The following is a 21,528-nucleotide window of genomic DNA, read 5'->3' on the forward strand; positions in this document are numbered from 1 at the left end:
TGACTTTACCGAAAAAACCAACGAGTACACCCATAACTGTTTAGGCGTACAAAACAATTTAGGTTAAACCTAGCCCCCTTGCACCCCCCCCCCCCCACCACCGATCTCTGATCTATTTTGAGAAAAAATAAAGACCTGCGAACGCAACGATAAAAACCCTCGCGACGACGCGATAGCGTGCACGCGTCCTTGTGGTGCGAGGCCGGCCCCCACGCTTCCACACATGGCAGCGTTATTCTCCGACGGGAGGTGAAACGAAGCATAGCCGTGGGGTTCAGATGGGGGTTGGCGCAGGGTTGTTCCGGCAGAAAAGTGAACTACCTCCTGCATAGCATAGATATTTACGATTTGCTAAACAATTACATTTTTTATTTTACCAGGTAAAGCCCCACTGAGGTATGTAACTCTTTTTCAGAAGCGACCTGGCCATCGCAAATGATAGCCCAATGAAGTGGCTTATCACGTGGAAATGTATAGCAGGCAAATACTCTGAAACGCCTGATGTTGATTCTAAATGTGCAGGGAAAAACTGGATGCTCCAGAGAAAAATCCACGTCACCACGAGGAGAACATAAGATATTCCAAGTATACAGGAATTAGTGTCGGGATGGAACCCACGACTTCCTGTATACCAGGCGAGGGAGTTAATGATAACGATTTGTATCTGGCGATGGCCACTTCTTCATGTGCTGTACAGAAGAGGCCCGTTGCCCGTAGCGTTGTCTATATTATATTTATTTCCTTTTAAGGCCACAAGTGTTAGTGACGAGTGCGTTGAGTTTTGTGTGTCTGCTACGTGTATGTGTCTGCTATGTGTATGTGTGTCTGCTATGTGTACGTGTGTCTGCTATGTGTATGTGTGTCTGCTATGTGTACGTGTGTCTGCTATGTGTACGTGTGTCTGCTATGTGTACGTGTGTCTGCTATGTGTATGTGTGTCTGCTATGTGTATGTGTGTCTGCTATGTGTATGTGTGTCTGCTATGTGTATGTGTGTCTGCTATGTGTACGTGTGTCTGCTATGTGTATGTGTGTCTGCTATGTGTATGTGTGTCTGCTATGTGTATGTGTGTCTGCTATGTGTATGTGTGTCTGCTATGTGTACGTGTGTCTGCTATGTGTATGTGTGTCTGTTATGTGTGTGTGTGTGTCTGCTACGTGTATGTGTGTCTGCTATGTGTACGTGTGTCTGCTATGTGTATGTGTGTCTGCTATGTGTATGTGTGTCTGCTATGTGTATGTGTGTCTGCTATGTGTACGTGTGTCTGCTATGTGTATGTGTGTCTGTTATGTGTGTGTGTCTGCTACGTGTATGTGTGTCTGCTACGTGTATGTGTGTCTGCTACGTGTGTGTGTGTCTGCTATGTGTGTGTGTGACTGCTATGTGTGTGTCTGCTACGTGTATGTGTGTCTGCTACGTGTGTGTGTGTCTGCTATGTGTGTGTGTGTCTGCTATGTGTGTGTGTGTCTGCTATGTATGTGTGTGTCTGCTACGTGTGTGTGTGTCTGCTACGTGTATGTGTGTCTGCTACGTGTATGTGTGTCTGCTACGTGTGTGTGTGTCTGCTATGTGTGTGTGTGTCTGCTACGTGTATGTGTGTCTGCTACGTGTATGTGTGTCTGCTATGTGTGTGTGTGTCTGCTATGTGTGTGTGTGTCTGCTATGTGTGTGTGTGTCTGCTATGTGTGTGTGTGTCTGTTATGTGTGTGTGTGTCTGCTACGTGTATGTGTGTCTGCTACGTGTGTGTGTGTCTGCTATGTGTGTGTGTCTGCTATGTGTGTGTGTGTCTGCTATGTGTGTGTGTGTCTGCTATGTGTGTGTGTGTCTGCTACGTGTGTGTGTCTGCTACGTGTAAGTGTGTCTGCTATGTGGTGTGTGTCTGCTATGTGTATTGGTTGTGTGTGTCTGCTACGTGTATGTGTGTCTGCTACGTGTATGTGTGTCTGCTATGTGTGTGTGTCTGCTATGTGTGTGTGTGTCTGCTATGTGTGTGTGTGTCTGCTATGTGTGTGTGTGTCTGCTATGTGTGTGTGTGTCTGCTATGTGTGTGTGTGTCTGCTATGTGTGTGTGTGTGTCTGCTATGTGTGTGTGTCTGCTATGTGTGTGTGTGTCTTCTATGTGTGTGTGTGTCTGCTATGTGTGTGTGTCTGCTATGTGTGTGTCTGCTATGTGTGTGTGTGTCTGCTATGTGTGTGTGTGTCTGCTACGTGTGTGTATGTCTGCTATGTGTGTGTGTCTGCTATGTGTATGTGTGTCTGCTATGTGTGTGTGTGTGTCTGCTATGTGTGTGTGTCTGCTACGTGTGTGTGTGTCTGCTACGTGTGTGTGTGTCTGCTATGTGTGTGTGTCTGCTATGTGTGTGTGTCTGCTATGTGTGTGTGTCTGCTATGTGTGTCTGCTATGTGTGTGTGTCTGCTATGTGTGTGTGTGTGCTATGTGTGTGTGTCTGCTATGTGTGTGTGTGTCTGCTATGTGTGTGTGTGTCTGCTATGTGTGTGTGTCTGCTATGTGTGTGTGTGTCTGCTATGTGTGTGTGTGTCTGCTATGTGTGTGTGTGTCTGCTATGTGTGTGTGTGTCTGCTACGTGTGTGTGTGTGTCTGCTACGTGTGTGTGTGTCTGCTATGTGTGTGTGTGTCTGCTATGTGTGTGTGTGTGTCTGCTATGTGTGTGTCTATGCTATGTGTGTGTGTGTCTGCTATGTGTGTGTGTGTCTGCTATGTGTGTGTGTCTGCTATGTGTGTGTGTGTATGCTATGTGTGTGTGTGTTTGCTATGTGTGTGTGTATATGCTATGTGTGTGTCTATGCTATGTGTGTGTGTGTATGCTATGTGTGTGTGTCTGCTATGTGTGTGTGTGTATGCTATGTGTGTGTGTCTGCTATGTGTGTGTGTCTATGCTATGTGTGTGTGTGTCTGCTATGTGTGTGTGTGTCTGCTATGTGTGTGTGTCTGCTACATGTGTGTGTATCTGCTATGTGTGTGTGTGTCTGCTATGTGTGTGTGTGTCTGCTATGTGTGTGTGTGTCTGCTATGTGTGTGTGTGTCTGCTATGTGTGTGTGTGTCTGCTATGTGTGTCTGCTATGTGTGTGTGTCTGCTATGTGTGTGTGTGTCTGCTATGTGTGTGTGTGTCTGTTATGTGTGTGTCTGCTATGTGTGTGTGTGTCTGCTATGCGTGTGTGTGTGCTATGTGTGTGTGTCTGCTATGTGTGTGTGTGTCTGCTATGTGTATGGGTGTCTGCTATGTGTGTGTCTGCTATGTGTATGTGTGTCTGCTATGTGTATGTGTGTCTGCTATGTGTGTGTCTGCTATGTGTATTTTGTGTCTGCTATGTGTGTCTGCTATGTGTATTTTGTGTCTGCTATGTGTATGTGTGTCTGCTATGTGTGTGTCTGCTATGTGTATGTGTGTCTGCTATGTGTGTGTCTGCTATGTGTATGTGTGTCTGCTATGTGTATGTGTGCCTGCTATGTGTGTGTCTGCTATGTGTGTGTGTGTCTGCTATGTGTGTGTGTCTGCTATGTGTGTGTGTGTCTGCTATGTGTGTGTGTGTCTGCTATGTGTATGTGTGTCTGCTATGTGTATGTATGTCTGCTATGTGTGTGTCTGCTATGTGTGTGTGTCTGCTATGTGTGTGTCTGCTATGTGTATGTGTGTCTGCTATGTGTGTGTGTCTATGCTATGTGTATGTGTGTCTGCTATGTGTGTGTGTGTATGCTATGTGTGTGTGTGTATGCTATGTGTGTGTGTGTCTGCTATGTGTGTGTGTGTATGCTATGTGTGTGTGTGTCTGCTATGTGTATGTGTGTCTGCTATGTGTATGTGTGTCTGCTATGTGTCTGTGTGTCTGCTATGTGTGTGTGTCTGCTATGTGTATGTGTGTCTGCTATGTGTGTGTGTGTCTGCTATGTGTATGTGTGTCTGCTATGTGTGTGTGTGTCTGCTATGTGTGTGTGTCTGCTATGTGTATGTGTGTCTGCTATGTGTGTGTGTCTGCTATGTGTGTGTGTCTGCTATGTGTGTGTGTGTCTGCTATGTGTGTGTGTGTCTGCTATGTGTGTGTGTGTGTCTGCTATGTGTGTGTGTGTGTCTGCTATGTGTGTGTGCGCCACTGCCAATGCAGCAGCTGCAGGATTGGCAGCAGCATCACCAAATCGTTTTGTTATCTTTTGATTTGCATCGCTCTGTGCGATTTTTCTTTTTTTCTCCGCAAACTCGGCATTTTTTTTCATGCCGCGGTTATAGCTAGCTGAAAGATGTCCGGAGAGATTCCACCATAAAAACACATGCGTAAAGTTAATATTTACTTGTTCCAGACAGCCTCGACTGAGCCGCAAGACTGTGTCAAGGAGAGTCCTTACTTGGGACGTTAGTCCGTAAATATAACGAGAAAAAATATACCTTTTTAGAAACGAACACCAAAAACCTGTTTTATACTCGGCTTATTGCTTTCTACGTACGTTAAGCTTCTTTCGCCACCGTACATAGCCACCCGGGCCGATCGGAGGTGGTAATAACGATAATAACCGTTCTTCATTTACACGGGAAGCCTCGCCGAGTCTCCAGGCTCATTCTGTGGATTGCGCCTGCCTACAGAAATTCGTGCGGTTGATTTCATTTTGCAATTTTACAGGGAGCAGCACACACACGCAGGCTGCGGGCTGCTGAAGGCGTAGTACAAAACAGCAGTACAGCAGCTGAAGGCGTAGAACAGGCGTAGTACAGAACCACGGTGGATTTTTTTCCACGCTGCCATCTGCCGACATTGTAGGGGCAGCAGCCTATGGCACCTGACCTTTAGCAACGGTGGTTGCCCATCCGAGCACTGTCCACGATAAAAAAAAACCTGCTTAGCTTTTTGAGACGTGACGAGGCCGTGCAGAATTTTGGGAGGTTTGGTCACGGGCAATGGTTTAGGGCTGTGTATTCAAAATGACATCAGTTCAAAACTCTGGTGTTCTGTAAGATCGTTACCTATACATTATCCAGACAAAGACAACACCCCCCCCCCCCCCCATAAAGCCTTTAACGTCTTCCGGGCAGCAGTTCGCTCACCGCCTCCTCCAGCAGCTGGCGGTCGGCGTGGTCGTTGGGTGTGTGGCGCAGGATCCCGCGCAGCAGCAGCGGGTACTTGACGAGGCGCGAGCGCGGCGCGTCCAGGAAGCTCCAGAGGTCGAGGCGGCGTGAGAAGGGCGACTCGAGGCAGCGCTGCAGGAAGTCGTGGACACGCGCCTCACCCCGCTTGCGCTCCAGCAGCAGGCGGGCCGCCACCTGGTTGCTGCAGTAGCGCGAGTAAGCGGTGAGGCATGGGAGCTGTGGGCAGCCAGAGGGCGGGGGCACGGGACACACGGGCGGTCAAACAGACGGGGGGGGGGGGGGGGGGCAAAACGGATGGAAAGAGAGAGAGAGACGGGTCAATTGTATGGACGACAAATGGATGGACAGACAAACGGACTGGCAACAGGATGGACAAATGTACGAGCAGACTGACTGGCTGACGACAGGTAGATGAACAAACAAAGCACAGACAAACGGACGGATGGACATGTGGACGGACAAAACAAATGGGTTTTCATGAAAACAGTACACAAATCAAAACAAATATCCTGACAGGTGCAGAGAAGTGGTGGTAATAACCCCCCTCCCCAACCATGAACTCAAAGAACCAAGTCCAGGAAAGCTTTGTGACCCAAAAATGGCATAATGCATGATGTACCTGCATGATGTACATACATAATGCACAATGCACATTTTGTACGTTCATTAACTGTGGATAACCCAACCAATAATAGACATCCGTTGTCATTTATATGAATGCATTAATCCTCCCTCTGGTCTTCGCACTTCATTGGCTCACGAGTGACGACATTATATATATGCTCCAAGCTCGTGTGCTGTTTCATTCAGACTCTGCCGCCTCGACGGACCTGGTTTTCACCTGAGGACGACTGCTTGCGTTGTGGCCGAAACGTCGTGAGAATAATTTTATTATGTTTTATTTTTATTATTTTATTACTTCCCTTCTACGTGACTTTACCGAAAGAACCAAGAAGATGACGACATCACGTTTATCCGTCCTCTATTTAGGACCGAAACAGGAGGAGGATTTCTCCACAACTCTGGCTGTCGCCTGATGATGCTGCCCGTTGTTGTTGTCACTACCGGCGAACGTCACGGTACTCGAATTGTAAATGTTGTTGTTTACTCTCCAACACACAAGCAGTGTGCCGAGCTAGCAACTCATTGGCACGTTTTGTTTACATGACACACCTTACGAATTGGCTGTGTCGGGTGGTGGGGGGTTAAATGACACACTGACATCAAAATAATCTAACCAAAAAAACCTCAATTGTGGATAATATTGTCCGTGACAGCCTACATATTATACCTCCACGAAACCTATTAAAAGGAGACTTGGGAGATATTTCCTGTAGTGGCCGATCCGGCTGACTTGCTGGAGCTGTTGTCGCCGGACGTACGCTCGTTTTGTACCGCGTACATTTTTTACGGTTATGCTGCATAACTCTCTGGCGTATTTCAACCTGAACTGAATTTAATTCTGGAACAAGGTTCCGGAATTGGAGAGCGAAACGCCAGACATCGCGCCAAATGATGCACAGCGGTACGGCCCGAAGACACGCCGGGCAGTGACGCAGCCTGGCGGTGGCGAATTCGCCGTTTGTTGCAGAGGTTCACAGTTCGCTACAGCGGCCGCCCCTGGTCAATACTGTGGTTTGTAATAACCATGATCACACTACGGCCCACGTGCTTCCCAGTAGACATCAAAGATCCCGTGGCGCCGTTCTCAAGAGCATGCCATTGCGTGTCGACGTCACGGTTCAGATTAGAAAAATTACTCTCAAGTTACTTAATCGGAATTTACACAGCGGCAATGATCTCCCCGCCCCCCCCTCCCCCAACTGCTAAAACTTTGCAGGACCATCCTGAAAACGCGAGGCTGTCCTGGGTAAACCAGCCGAGGAGTAATACAGCAACAGGAGAGCCGGGTTCGTTTGTCTCACCCAGGCTGCCAAGATGTGCCCCACTCTGTCCGTGGTCCCGTCGTCCTTCCGCGCCGTCTTCAGCTTGGCCAGAAGGTCTGCGCAGAGTGCCGGCGGGACACAATACGGCGAGTTACTCTCGGCACCCGCTTGCGAGGAGAGGCCCTTCCTGTGCTCAGCCAAATTGGCCGCCCGTGTCAACGACAGAGACCTCACCGTCTGGCTATTCGTGTGAACGCAACGAGGGATGAGCCCCCCGGCGCTCAATTTCTCACGGGGGACTTTTCTGGAATCTCTGCGAGCCTGGAGTAGGCACACGAGCAGCAGCCACCGCCATCACAGCGAGCGGTATGATGGATGTGGTGTACCGAGCTCTGGTGTGATTTTTAGCATCACCGACGTGGACAGGCCCGATTGAAACTATGCCCTCCAGACTCTTTAATTTTTTATTCCGGCACCCAAATTTCTTTGGTGACTTATTCACAAAATCGTTGTTCAAATGGTGTGGACGAAAAACTAAGATTTGTTTTTTGTCGGAGCGTTAAAGAAAGTTTAAATTGGCGGAGTAACTGAGAGAACTTGGTGTAGTGATTGAGTTGCTGCTGAGGATCTTTCACGCGAGGTTGCACGGCATTCGTAATCCCCTGCGCTAAGGCCCCTTCACTCCTCCGCTGTGAAGTTGCGTACAAGGCCAGTAGATTCAAGACGTCTCTCTACTCAAACCCAACGCATGAACAAAGCTTGTTCCCACTGGTGACCCCGATCCAGCGGGGGATCAGAAACGACACATTCCTATGGCAGGGACAATCGTTCTAATTATCTCCCCCCCCCCTCCGGAAAACCGCAGAGCGGCTCGGACTGAAGCATGGCCTTCTCCAAAAAGCCAAAGGCTTCACAGCTCAACGACTAAACGCCATCTCAAGTGGCTCCACTTTCCGTCGTTGCTATTTCCCTTCATCATGTAGTATTTTGTTGTTGTTTTTCAATAGCAATGGAGACAACAACACCGGGCCGGCATCGACGCTTGTGTTCACGAAAAGGGAGGCGAGAGCCAAGGCACTCACCGGCGTGCAGAGGGATGAAGGTCTCCAGCATCCCAAAGATTTTCTCCAGCTCCTTGGCGGACATTATCGCGAGCGTGAGCATGGGGTCGTGGTAAACCTGCGGGGGACAGAATCAGCAGAAAGATGTATCTACACTGCAGGAGGAGGAATCCGATGAGCTATGAAGCTCTTTTTCACAGATGTCCAGTAGGGGCAAGTAATAAAGTTACAACAACAAACAACACAAACGCACGGTAGTCGTGCAAAGTGCAAGAAAGGTAAACAAGTCAACCAAAGACAAACACACGACACTAAACCAGCCCCATCCCACCAGGCGAAGCCCGCTGAGGTATTCACTTCTTTTTCAGAAGCGACCTACCCACAAATGCTAACTCAGCAAAGTGGCCCATCATGTGGACAGGGCCCGGGTGGAAGAGACGGCGGTCGTGAGTGAACACGAGGGGGTTCAAGGGATGGTGTCTTAGCACCGAGCTTCAATTAAATATTTTAAATGTCAGAATCAGAATATTTATTTTTGTCGGCATGAGCGCAGACTATTGGGCCAGACAAAGTGGACATTGGGGACTCTGCAGCAGTGAGGGCGCCGTCACCTTAAAGACACGCAATCAAGTGAAATCAGCCAAACCTACCGTAGCAGGCTCGTCATGACAATACGAGTCTTCAGTTGAGATCGTCCTGGGTAAAATGTAATTTCCGTCCTTCTGGACTAATCTCCAATGTATATTATTATTAAGATCGAAACAGGAGAATTTCTCTACAACTCTTGCTGTCGCCTGATGAGGCTGGTTGTAATTACCGGTGAAATGTCACAGTACTCGAATTGTAAATGTTGTGGGTTTACTCTGCAATAAACCGGTGTGCTGAACAAGTAGCGAATTGGCATGTTTTGTGTACGTGACAAACATTACTAATTGGCTGTGTCGGGCGGTGGCGGGAAATGACACATTTATATTTACGCAATCTAACCCAAAAAAAAACCTCTATTATGGATATTATGATTTTGTTTGTTTACCCAGAAAAGCCTCACCGAGTCTCAAGGCTCGTTTTTCAGAGGGTCCTGCCAAGTGTACACAGAAGGGGGGCGACGTGACATATAATTCCAGTTGAGTAATATGCAAGGACATTTTTTTCAGAATTGTGATGTTTTGGGCCAATATCTCATGTGCACCGTGTGGTTTGTCGTCTTTAGCTACGACCCCCCCCCCCCCACGCTATTACGGGTGCTGCTGCTGCGTGCAGTCTGCCCCGCAGATCCAGCGGCGAAGTTCCCACGGGCTCTTGGGCGCTGCGTGTCGGTGTCACAGCCAAATTGACCACCTGCTCCAGAGAGTAAATTTCCCAGAGTGCAAACAGCCGCCGCGGCCAGTAGTCAGCCGCAACCACCCCCTCTCCCCCGTCACCTCCGCCGCCGCCGCCCAGCCCCTCCAGTTTCCATGGTTCAACTTTACTTTCGAATTTCGCCCTTAATCTGCCGTGAAGAAAAGTCAAAATTGCGCACGGGGCCTGAAAACGCTGGCAAATATTAAACTGTGGCCAATTACGTATGCGCCGCCGCCGCCGCTGCCTCGTCGGCGAGAACGTGGGAACGTGTGGGGCCTGGCGCGGTTCGCCATGGGAACTGGAGGGTAGCGCCCCGTCTTTGTGAACGAGCCCTGCGCGGGTTTGTACACAAACTCACCACGGTCCTTGCACCAAAGAGCTCGTTCGGACCCCACCTGGGGTGACGAATGCTACTCGTGTCCACCACGAGTAGTGTCCACCACGGGCAGTGTCCACCACGAGCAGTATCTACCATGGGCAGTGTCCACCATGGGCAGTGTCCACCACGGGCAGTGCCCACCAGGGGCAGTGTCCACCATGGGCAGTGTCCACCACGGGTAGTGTCCACCACGGGCAGTGCCCACCAGGGGCAGTGTCCACCATGGGCAGTGTCCACCACGGGCAGTGTCCACCACGAGCAGTGTCCACCATGGGCAGTGTCCACCACGAGCAGTGTCCACCATGGGCAGTGTCCACCAGGGACAGTGTCCACCACGAGTAGTGTCCACCATGGGCAGTGTACGGTACCATAACTCGGGTGTCCACCTAACTTGGTATTCCCAGGACCGTCGTCCTCTTTGTGAGGTTGTCGTCTTGGTAAATCGATAGAGGTTTTTCTCCCGGGACCCGAATTGAAAAAAAATTCCTGATAGTATTGCGAGTGATCCTTCCTCCCCATGATGACGATTAACTCCCCCCCCCCCCCCGGCTTCATATCTAACTCAGAAGCGGCAACTCGAGTAGTAACTCGGAGGAGGCAACCCGAGTGGTAACTCAGAAGTGACGACGGCGGCGTCTCGATGGGTGGCGTTTTTAATTTGCCCGCGTCTCCGCGTGCCCAAGCACGCAGGAGGGCGCTCCATGCTTTTTCATCTCCTCTGGGGGTTTTTTTCTCCCCCTCCCACAGCACAATCTGGGAAAGTAAACAGGCTCGGCCGGCCGCGCAGCAGTTTGGGCCTCACTTGGGAAAGTCAAACACACCTCCGGTGGTGAGGGACCCTGTGAAAAGGGGGGTGGGTGGGGGAGGCCTCACGAAATGTTCTCGTGTTTGACGCTCCTCAACGACTCACCGCACCGCGCGCTCGCTGGTGCGTGGCGAGCGGGTGACATTGACCCCCCCACGCACCCAGTGCCCCCCCCCCCCCCCCAGAGAGCGGTGGTAATGTGGTCGGCATTTCGGGGTTTTTATTTTGTTTTCGTTGCACAGTCTTTGTCCAATCGAGGTATTAAAAAAAAAAACGTGAAATGTTTGTGCGAGTATCACTCTGTGGATTGCGTTTTAGCCATACTCTAAGTGTAATCCATGACATAATAAGAACAACAACAACAATTTCAACCTGTAACAAATCACAGACAAGCAGGAAGGCGGCAGGCAGGTGTTGAGCCAGTGCCAAATTCCACCCACCCCAAGCTCTGCGGTCCTCTATATATGAAGGTGATATCAGCCAATGAAGGAGTGTTTACACGTGTGAGAGGAAATCAGAGCACCCGGTGAAAAGCTATGCATGGGGGGGGGGTAACACGCTTTTCCGTACAGATGGCACAAAAGCAGTCACACATTTGGTTAAGCACTCTTCTGAGGCGATGAAATGTTTGTGTGGGGGGCATGCAACTTACCCTCCCCCACGTCAGCCAATCGGTGGACTCTGTGTCTATATCGAGGGGGTGGTGTAGTTGTTGCGCACTGTGCTGTGAGTCTGAGTTTCATTCCAGGCCATGCATGGACGAACATCAGTGGCGAGTTCTATCTGAGACGCGGCCCTGGGCTTGCTGGCCCCTTCACCATCTGGCATGAACCTGCGTGGCCAAGTGTGGGCCAAACAATTCCCATGACTGACCGACACGGCATGGTGAGAGTCCTTCATGCAGCAGTGGGTTGACACTACGGGGTTTGTGAATAATTTAAACTTTCGATTTAAATCATGGGCGGGTGTTTGCGGGGGGGGGGGGGCAAGGCCCCTTCCAAACTAGACAACTTTATTAATTAGTTTAGTAGTTTAATATGAAGAATATAAATTAATTAATTATATGCAACCGCGATTTCTAAAGTGCCCCCCCGCCACCAAATATAGACATCAGACTCCGCCTGTGGTTTCAATGATGACTGATGTTTGTTTGAGGTGGTTGGCGGACGGACACCAACCTTTTTGGCCAAGGTCAAGTCTTCGATGAGGTCCTGTTCACCTTGGGCCAACTCAAAAATTGCCTGGAAAATCAAAACCAAGCGTCAGAAATCAGTATTAATTTTACTTTACGTGCACAGGACACATCGATTCAGTGTGTTCACTCGATCAGATTTAAATTAACATTAAGTAATCATAAGTAATTATAATTTCGCTAGCATAACACCATTTACCTGTGACTGCACGACAGGAAGGGGAGTAGAGTCAATGATGTAATGCAAAGGAGAGAGAGAAAGGAACGGGAAGGGAGGCCTGCACGGAAGTCCTTAAGAGGGACAGGGGAGGAGGAGGCTACGGCTCAAGTGGAGCAGCAGGAAGGGAGGGGGAGGAGGGGGAGGGAGAGAAGGAATGACCGGGCCACGATGTCGAGGATGATGAGAGGGCGGTGATGATGACAGAGGAGAGACGAGAGGGAGAGAGAAGGAAGGAGAGAGCAGACGTGAGCCGCGCGGGGGAGGATCGTGTGTTTTTACAGCGGGCAGTGAGAGGGGTTCGGAGTGGGAGTGGCCACGCGGATGTCACGCGATTTACGGGAGGCGTAAGCTACTTTAGATTTACAGATTATGCACCACATGGAGTTATTGCGTCACATTGTACAAATATTCCTACATTTGAACCTTATGGCGGTACCACAGGGTACCATAGTACCCGGCTCTCGCATAATGTCTGTGATACAGTCATGTTTAGTCTGTAGATGGTCGGCGATGCGGCAATCGACTCATCTCGACGAGCTGTGCACGATGCACCACCACTACGGTGCATACACGAACGTTCAGGGTTTCAGCGCAATCGTCCTCAATGCGTTTTGAGATCGCGGAGTAGCACTGATTTCGGATTGATTGGTACCACAGTCGAGGAGTGAAGTACACCCCTGGAAAAAATAGTGTCCCAGAAATAAAATATTCCATTACTTCGGCCATTTTGTATTATTGGTACCCCGGGGTACCGCCATGAGGATCATTTCACCAAAAAACAAAAGCCCCATTAGAATTCGCCACAGTGAGAAGGGGTGACGGCCAACGGTCGAGACTAAAAATGCAGTGGCAGCTAAAGGAGGGAGAACGCCCGCAGGGACGTCTTCCATCGAGTTGGGAGCCATGAAATCAGCTCATGGTGCAGGAGCCAGCCAGATCGTTCCATCGCAGGACTGCGAGAGTTGGCAACAGCCCGAGGAAGGCATTCATCTATCAGCGGATAGGTGATGGCTGGTGATGATGGTGATGGCGATGCCGACGATGCGCGGTGGCGTTGGTTCGCAGTGCGCCAGGAGCTACCTCCTGCCGCTTGATCTCGGCGCGGGAGAGACGCTCCGTGGTGCCGGTGTCGTACATCTCGCTCCACAGCTTGCTGTCACGTCGCTTGAGCGAGGAGCTGCTGTGCGACGACGGAGGGTGAGGACCCGGCGTGGCTGCCACTCCTCCTCCTCCACAGCCACCACCCAACCGCACCGCTCTCCAGGCGCCGTCAAAGAGAGTGGGCGATCGTGACGGCGGAGACGATGGTGGCGATGGCGGAACCAGGGGACCGCTTTCTGGGCGCAGGCTGATGGAGCGCTGTGAAGACACACGCACGCACCGTGTGAGCGCACGACGGTGCCAGGTCAAGGTGAAGAAGCCATCGCAGCCAACACCACCAGCCCACTGCGCCGTCACTTCCGACCTTTTGCCGGATCGCGCAGCTGTTGCACGATGCGGTAAAGCTAGTTCGACAAAACAAAAAAAGTCAACAGAAACATTTTCGTATAATTCTCAAGGATTGGCCATTGTGTGACTGTTTGGCAAACTAGCAATCCAAATGTCAAACGTCACCCACAACAAAGTTTGCGAAAGTAACAACGATGTTCACGTGATGGATTCGCTCAGGCTGTGCATTCGCTCCCAAGCAGGTGGTGCCTTTGAGAAGCGAAGAGCCACCACACCTCACCATCGCTTCTTCCCCTCTGCTGGAGTCAGCGGCCGTCACGCAGTCAACGCTTGACCTTCAACGAACGCTCTTACAGCCTCATCACCGCCACCCATAGGCCTCAGGTCCTCCCTCTAGTCAGACAGTTGACACGTCTGTCTAAGGACAGATTGCAGAGCCTCACAGTTTGTCTCCCCAGCGCTGGATGTTTACGTTTTGCGTCGGATACTCATTTGAATGCTCACCGGATGCTGATATCAATCTCCGTTGATATTATCCACACTTACAGGAATTGAACTCGACTTGCCAAGTTTGTTGTGCAGTCCGTGAGCCACACGCACACGAGCACACACACACACGAGCACACATGCACTCTGCTATATTGGTCTGGAAAGCCCATAGGATGATGAACTAAAGATACTCTATATATAGGCGGAGAGACAAGGATCACCCATATAGCCTTAACGACTGTAGAGGCAAGTGCCATTAGCGAGCACCTATGAAGGCCGAAACGGCACACGAGGGGGTGAGTGGCCAACACCAACGCCTGGCCGCCTTTGTCTCCCAGTGGCGATGTTTCCACACCACACCAGATACTCATTTGAGACTGAGGGCCCAGGACCGGTTCAGATAATCGTCACTGGCGTTCGGCATGAGCGAGAATCGAACTTCGTGCTAACCACTGTGCTACCGCTCCCCATGCACACGGACAATCATACAAAAACACGTACACCAACACAGCTTCACACACACACAGACCCGAAACGCCTGCACACGAACACGTCCCCCCAACTGAAACTCGATACTCCACACCAACTGTTGCATTGCGTTTGCTCCTCGTCATTCGCAGGCCGAAGTCCCTGCTGACCTTGAGGGCTGTGTTGCTGCTGGCGAGGGATTCTGCGCCAGATGAAGGCGGGTGGCGGCGGCGGCGGCGGCGGCGGCGTGGATGCGAGTGTGCGTGCGTCTCTGCGCCCGTGTGTTTCGTGTGGGGAGCGGCAGTGGAGCGCAGGGGTCGACACGTCGAAAGCTTTTTTCGATTTTATCGGTGAAAACAAAAAAAAGATTATATTTCAAGAGCCGCAACGCAATGTGAATACGAGGCGGTGGCGGCCCGTGATGAATGAGCCACCGCGTGCGCCTCGGGATCCGCAGGTTGCCGACCCCCTGGTGCAGCGGTCAGCGCTGCGCTGTGCCACGAACCCGGCGACCCGAGTTCGATTCCCACTCACGGTCAACGCCAGTGGCGATTGTCTGAACCGGTCTTGGGCCTCCTCTAGGTCGACTCTGCCTCAAACGACTGCCTAGTGCGATGTGTAAACATCGCCACTGGGGAGACAAAGGCGGCCGGGCGTGGCGCTGGCCACCCGCTCCTTCGCGTGCGGCGCCGGCCTAATTAGGTGCTCGCTAACAGCACTTGCCCCAACAGTCTCTTTAGAGCTATATGGGGGATCTCTGTCTTGTGTGTGTGAGGGGGTCATTGGAGAGAGGAGACCCACCCACCCACCTCCCACAATGACAAAGCCAGATGTGGAAACGAAGACACCGCACGTGTTCGCAGCGACTGTCACACGATCGGCGCGAGATTACGAAACCCCACCGTAGACCAATTACGGGGCGACCCCACTCGCAGATCGTCGTGATCGCCAGCCACGATCGATCCGCTGCTGAATGAAGACCCGGCAGCGGACATCCTCTCACGTACGCGTTCCGGGGTTCCATGGCTGTCGCTCCGTCGTGAGAGTCGAACGCCTGCCATCGATTATCTCGAGCGGGCGCGTCCTTCCCCCCAAGACCACCTCTGCACTCGTTCACGCTGTGCGCGCTTTGGCCACGCGCGTCCCCTGGGGACGTTTTCTCAAACTTAATTCTACGGCGAACGTGTCAACTAATTCGATAGAGCCAATGTCCGTGAAAGTAAATACAATTTGACGCAATGTTGATAAACTATCGTCGTGCTTTATAATTCTATAAACGCATTCCTCCTGCTAGGTGGGTCCTCTGCAGCGATGATTTAGTTGTTTCCTTGTTGCTCTATTTCCTTGTAGTAACTTCGGTGGCCCAGCTTCAATGGTCGAGATTTTGACTTCAAACATGCACGGCCAAATGAAATTGATGGTTTCTAATTGTGCCGGATTCGAAAACTACACCCGCAAATTTACTCAATTGGGACAATTTGTAGAGCAATCGTCACCCCCACACGAGCACATCAATGCCTCCCCCGCCCCCATCGCAGGTCACTCTTACAAACGAAACTCATGGTGGCTAAACAAAAAATAAACTCAACAACATATTGCAACGATCCGCGTCATTGGCATTGGTCGTGTCCACATTCAGTGATCGTCCATGGCTAGCAGACGAGGCTAACTCTGAAGATGTACTGGGATTTGTTTTGGTTATTATTGTTAATATATTTTTCTTAAAATATCCAGTCGCAAAAAAATCTCCGAGATTCCTTTCAATTGTCACCGGGAAGAGATCGATGCCAATTCCAGCAGCGACTCCGAACCAATCCGGGAGGGTTAGCAACTCTATAGGCAAAGCATGAACGACACGAACGCACTGGGCTCTGGTCTGGTGACCTGAAAAGGGGGCCATGGAGATGGTGGGGGTTTGGGGTTTGGTTCGGTGGGTGCTGGGGGGGGGTTAGCTAGAGGGGTTGCGGTTGGAGAGAGAGCAACGGACTCCACACATCAAAGCCTCGGAGAGAGGATTGGGAAGTCCATTAGCCGTGAAGTGTTATGACTGACAATGGCGCGAGGGCACCGTTTCAAACACTTGCTTTAGTCATCACACAGTCGATGGCTGTCCGTGTCCTAAAACATCTTGAAAGCGTTTCACGGTAAAAGCTCCCGTGTGTACGGGATTATTACATTATTTACTTTGGCCCATTCATCCGCTCACTCCGCTGCCTCTCATTCATCCGCTCTCGTGCGCCCACAGAGACGCGGAGTTTTTTCCCCCCCTCGCGATGAGGCGAGAGCCAAAGAGTTCTCACAATCCCCGCGATGCTGTTCGCCTAGAGCTACGGACCCTACCTTGATGCTACGCCGTCCGTTTGAATATCGTGTCGAATATCGCGTCAAATTCGCGATTGGTTATACATCCTTAGTTGCTCTTGGTGTCCACGTGAAAAAGATGCACAGATTATCGTGAAAATTCCTTCGTAGGTTTTTTTTCTTTTCTTTTCTTTTTCCCCTGCAGACAGCAGCTGATCAGGGCTGAGCCTGTGATTAGTCCTTGCGTGGGAGACTGGCCTGGGAAAAGCGGTTGCTGTAGCATTGGGCTGCACGCGCGATACGTAATTAATTCCTGAATCTATCTTTGCCGAGCTATTAGTGTCATCCCCAACCACCTCCTCCACGCCATATGCATCCCACATGAAGCCTCCAAACGCTCGATCACGGAATTGGCCAAACTTCCTCAGGCAAGAATCTCCGGTGGCGGCCGCGCTGCTGCACGTGGCCGGGTGTCACTCAGCCCTGCGGAGGCAGCAGCGAGGGTTGGTGGATCACCGCACGAATGCTGTGAAAGTCCCTCCCTGTGGGTGTCGAGGAGGCCACCGTACCCCGGCTCGCCAAGAGGGGGCAGCACAACACGCGGACTGATCGCCACATGTTTCCATCTGTACGGGGATGAGAGTGGTGCTCCTCTCGCGTGCGGGGGGGGGGGCGCTTTCTCTGGGTGCTCCGGTTTCCTCCCACTTGTTTAATGAACAGAACTCGTCACTCACTGGACAACAACATCCTGCAAATAAAAATCCAATGATGGCAGCCGGACCCTGCTGAGTCTTACAACTCCACAGCTCCTGGATGAATGAGTAAATGTAGAAGAGAGTTTTGAGACTCAGCGACGCTTTCCTGGGCTAATTGAACAGTATCACCACCATTATTATATAATCTTCACCGATCAGCAGTGAATACGTTTGTAAAGACCGCGATGCGGCGAACGCAATTGCAGCTCGACCCTTTTCCGGGCGAAACAATTCGCTCCCCATGTGAGCGAACGTCGCGCCCATCACTCGATGCGTTCGTCGCGAGTCGCGCCGCAAGCCGCTCGCACAGCCACGAGGCGCAACCGCGAGAGCACACGCAGCGGCATCAGCAGATGCATCAGCAGATGCATCAGCAGCGGCATCAGCAGCTCAACGTCCGAGGGAGGCAGCGGCTTCTCAGACCCGGCTCGACGTTGAGCCAGCGGCTCAAGCTGGGAATTCACAGCATGGCCAAACACCCCCCACACGCAGTAGCCCCCCCACCCCGTACCCACCCCTCCCCCTCCCCTGCAACCCCTGCACCCCCCTCCCCCGCACCCCCCTTCCCCGCACTCTCCTCCCCCGTAACCCCCCTCCCCCGCACCCCCTCCCCCGCACCCCCTCCCCCGTAACCCCCCTCCCCCGCACCCCCTCCCCCGCAAACCCCCTCCCCCGTACCCCCCGCACCCCACCCTCCCCCAGGGGACAGCTCTGCCGCTGGCACAGGGTCACGAGGGGGTTAATTGACGCTGGTAAGTTGAGATTCTCGCGGCCATTGCAGACCCCCCCACCCCCCCAGGACCAGATCCTAAAAGTTCAAACGTCCCGCGTTTCCTATTCATGACTAACGCTCGTACAGTCGTCTTTGTCTGACACTTGTTTAAACGTTAGACCTCAGCCCCCCCCACCCAAACCAGTGACTGCGGATCCCTTGGCGTTAACAACGCACCAACAGGTGTCTGGGACGAGCCTTGACCAGCTTTGTCAAACAAACGCAACTGAAAATTGCGAAGGCAGCGGATACCCATCACATTCAGGAACATTCAGGAACATTGTCACACAACAGCAAGTGTCTACTCCTGGCTCATGCAACAACATTCGTTGTGAGCGATTTCTGAACCTTTCCCCAGGCGTCCCCCCCTAGGTTAACTCGGCCGTAAACGAGAGCACGGTGCAGTGTTTCATGCATCGGCACTGGGCGCGGCGCTGGCCACACTTACCACCCGTTGTGCAACGCTGGGCCTGAATAGGTGCTCGCTAACAGCACTTGGCCCAACCATCTGGTAAAGGCTACATGGGGGATCTTTGACTTTACACATGTATGCATGTGTGTGTGTGTCATTAGCTGCTCTCTGAAACAATACGTATCAATCAATAAACGTTAACAAATGTACATCTTAGCATTTCTACCAGATCGAGTGTGAGATGATGAATGACATCGAAAAATGGTTGATACTTGAACTTCAAACGCAAGGATGGTCGTGGCAATCAATCCCGCGGCCGTGTAACTGACTGCGTGTGTGCGCTTCAGGCTGGGGACACAATGATATCGGTCTGCGCACTGCGCTATGAACCTGCTGGAACATTCTGAGGTTCAATTTCTGGCCACGGCCGTCATCAGTGGCGTGTCATATCTGAACCGGCCTCTGTATGGGTCCCACCCAACCCTATTCCTCCCACCACTTCACCAACCCGCACTAATCAGCGTGGTGAGGCAAGGTGACACAATCCCCAAGACTACCACGGTATGGGGATGCCTTCATACAGCAGTGGATTTGCAAAGGGCCGCACATTCTAATTATTGTGTACCGTACATGTGGACATTTGCACGGTTGGAATTATAGCCAAGAGGCAGAAGGAATAACACACGGATGAGAGAACGCAAGCCGGTTAAAGATATTAGGAAAGTTCGCGGGGCTCGAGCTGAAAACATCGCGAGAAGGGGTGATGGCCATTGGTCAAGAACGTTGACGAGGGGCGGGGGGCAGCCAAGGAGTGGAACGCGTCCGAGAGCGCGTCCACGGAGGAGACGGAACGATGACGAATCTGGCTCGCGTGCGGGATCGTGAGAGCCAGCGACGGCTTGGTGGCGCCCTTCATCCAGCAGTGGATTGACCATGGCCGACGATGACAACGACGACAATGTGGGAAATACTTATGTAGAGTTGTTCATTATTGTCGCTTAGCAATTGCTTTCCAGTTGTGACGTGTGTTTTGTTTCTTTCGAAGCAACAGCCTGTGGTGCTTGCAGGGATCAAAGTGTCGCACTCAGAGAGGGGAGCCATGGGGGGCGGGGGGGGGGATCGGGTCAATGCGTTCCACAGGCATCTTCGGCACCACGTGGCACTGTGGGTCCTACAAACCCTGACGCTGTGGGACACACAGAGCCCAACTGTGATGAGGCCTGTGTGTGTGTGTCAGAGAGAGAGCGACTGTGTGAATGTGTCACACACTGTGCGAAAGTGTTAAATGTGTGACTGTCTGGTGCTGTCCACCCACCCCTTCGTGTGCCGTTCCGATCTTCAGAGGCGCTCGCTCACTAACAGCACTTGCCTCAACAGTCTGTTACAGGCTATATAGGGGATCTTTGTCTTTGTTGTGTGCATGAGTCTGTGTGTGTATGAGACTGTGTGTGTATGAGGGTGTGTATATATGAGACTGTGTGTGTATGAGACTGTGTGTATGAGTGTGTGTGTATATATGAGACTGTGTATGTATGAGACTTTGTGTGTGCGTGCGTCGGCTTTTATCAAAAATATGGCCAACACCAGTGACGATTATCTGAACCGGTCCTGGGCCTCCCCTCGGTCGACTCAGCCTGAATGAGTACCTGGTGTGGTGTGTAAACATCGTCACTGGGGAGACAAAGGCGGTCGGGCGTGGTGCTGGCCACCCACCCCCTCGTGTATCGTTCCGGCCTTCATAGGTGCTCGCAAACAGCACTTGCCCCTACAGTCTGTTAAAGCTATACGGGGGATCTTTGTCTTTGTATATATGAGTCTGTGTGTGTATGAGACTGTGTGTGTATGAGGGTGTGTATATATGAGACTGTGTATGTATGAGACTTTGTGTGTGCGTGCGTCGGCTTTTATCAAAAATAAGCAGATGTAAGTGGATGTAAAAAAAGAGCATTATGAAGTTAATTATGGGGAGATTATGGGAGAAAAAACAATAGAAAATATTTTTTATAAATTGTTTACATTAAGCCAAAATGAGTTACCTTAATTTATATTACCTTCTTATATATGCGGGCTATCAAGTTATTTTTTTCTCAATGAAACCCACTCATATGTGTGATCCAGTGAAACGCCAGCGTCAGCTTTCCACGTGTCGTCGGTGTGTACCCCCCAGCACCAGAGTCACGCACGAGACGCCCATTATGCGCCGGGTGCTTCGCTACAAAATCCTACGGCACTAACCTCACACAACCTCAGGAGAGAGAGGAGAGAGAGGGAGAGAGCAACGTCCACGCATTGCCCGCCTGCGTGCTCATTGAAAGGGCTACCTTTTTGAAGGGCGTGGGCACACATTCGGCAGCGGGGTTCGCGAGCGACTCCCAGGCCCTGCTGCTCACACGGTCGCCAAGGCTCTCGCCGTGGCCCACGCGGTAACAACCATTGCCCACTGCCTTCGTTTATCTCCCTGGGTCTCTCTACATCCGCCGGGATCTCAAACCGTGAGGCCACGTAAGTGGATCCAGTGCCAGCTTCCGTTAATCCTTGGCAGCAGAGTTTCAGATATTCATCATCGGGCCACTCCTGAAGCCGTCCGCTGGCTCGCTCACCAACCTCGACGTACAAAGTATAAATAAACGCAGCTCATCAATTCCCCACCATTTAAGTCCCGTCGGTCTCGTTGTATGTTGAACTTCTTTCGCACCACACGTAGCCAACCGTGCTATGCGAGTCTGCGGATCTCGATGTGAGTCTATGGCTGTCTATGTATGTGGGTTTATATGTGAATCTCTGGTTCTCTACACAAGTCAATGGGTTTGTTTTGATGCAAGTCTCTGTGAATCTATTGGATTCCATGCGAGTCAATGAAACTCCATGTGAGCACACATCTCAAACCGTGGACCACACA

The 21,528-nt window shown here is 51.4% G+C and overlaps 1 protein-coding gene across 2 annotated transcripts in view; it reads right to left on the reverse strand.

Annotated features, from left to right (window-relative positions):
- LOC133355589 (rho guanine nucleotide exchange factor 3-like) overlaps positions 1-21,528 on the reverse strand; it is a 43,314-nt gene that overhangs the window by 7,362 nt on the left and 14,424 nt on the right. Inside the window, exons 3-7 of one of the 2 annotated variants that reach the window (XM_061572936.1) lie at positions 13,064-13,342; positions 11,750-11,812; positions 8,068-8,164; positions 7,025-7,101; positions 5,058-5,315 (exon numbers count right to left, since the gene is read on the reverse strand). In XM_061572936.1, coding sequence (XP_061428920.1) covers positions 5,058-5,315; positions 7,025-7,101; positions 8,068-8,164; positions 11,750-11,812; positions 13,064-13,342 — 774 coding nt within the window. Of the gene's footprint in view, positions 1-5,057; positions 5,316-7,024; positions 7,102-8,067; positions 8,165-9,745; positions 9,879-11,749; positions 11,813-13,063; positions 13,343-21,528 lie in introns of those variants that run through there. The other variant, XM_061572937.1, reaches the window with a different exon arrangement.

This window comes from Lethenteron reissneri, chromosome 51 (assembly GCF_015708825.2).
Source record: "Lethenteron reissneri isolate LAM-NWPU_2019-01 chromosome 51, ASM1570882v1, whole genome shotgun sequence".
In the NCBI taxonomy this organism is placed as follows: domain Eukaryota; kingdom Metazoa; phylum Chordata; class Hyperoartia; order Petromyzontiformes; family Petromyzontidae; genus Lethenteron; species Lethenteron reissneri.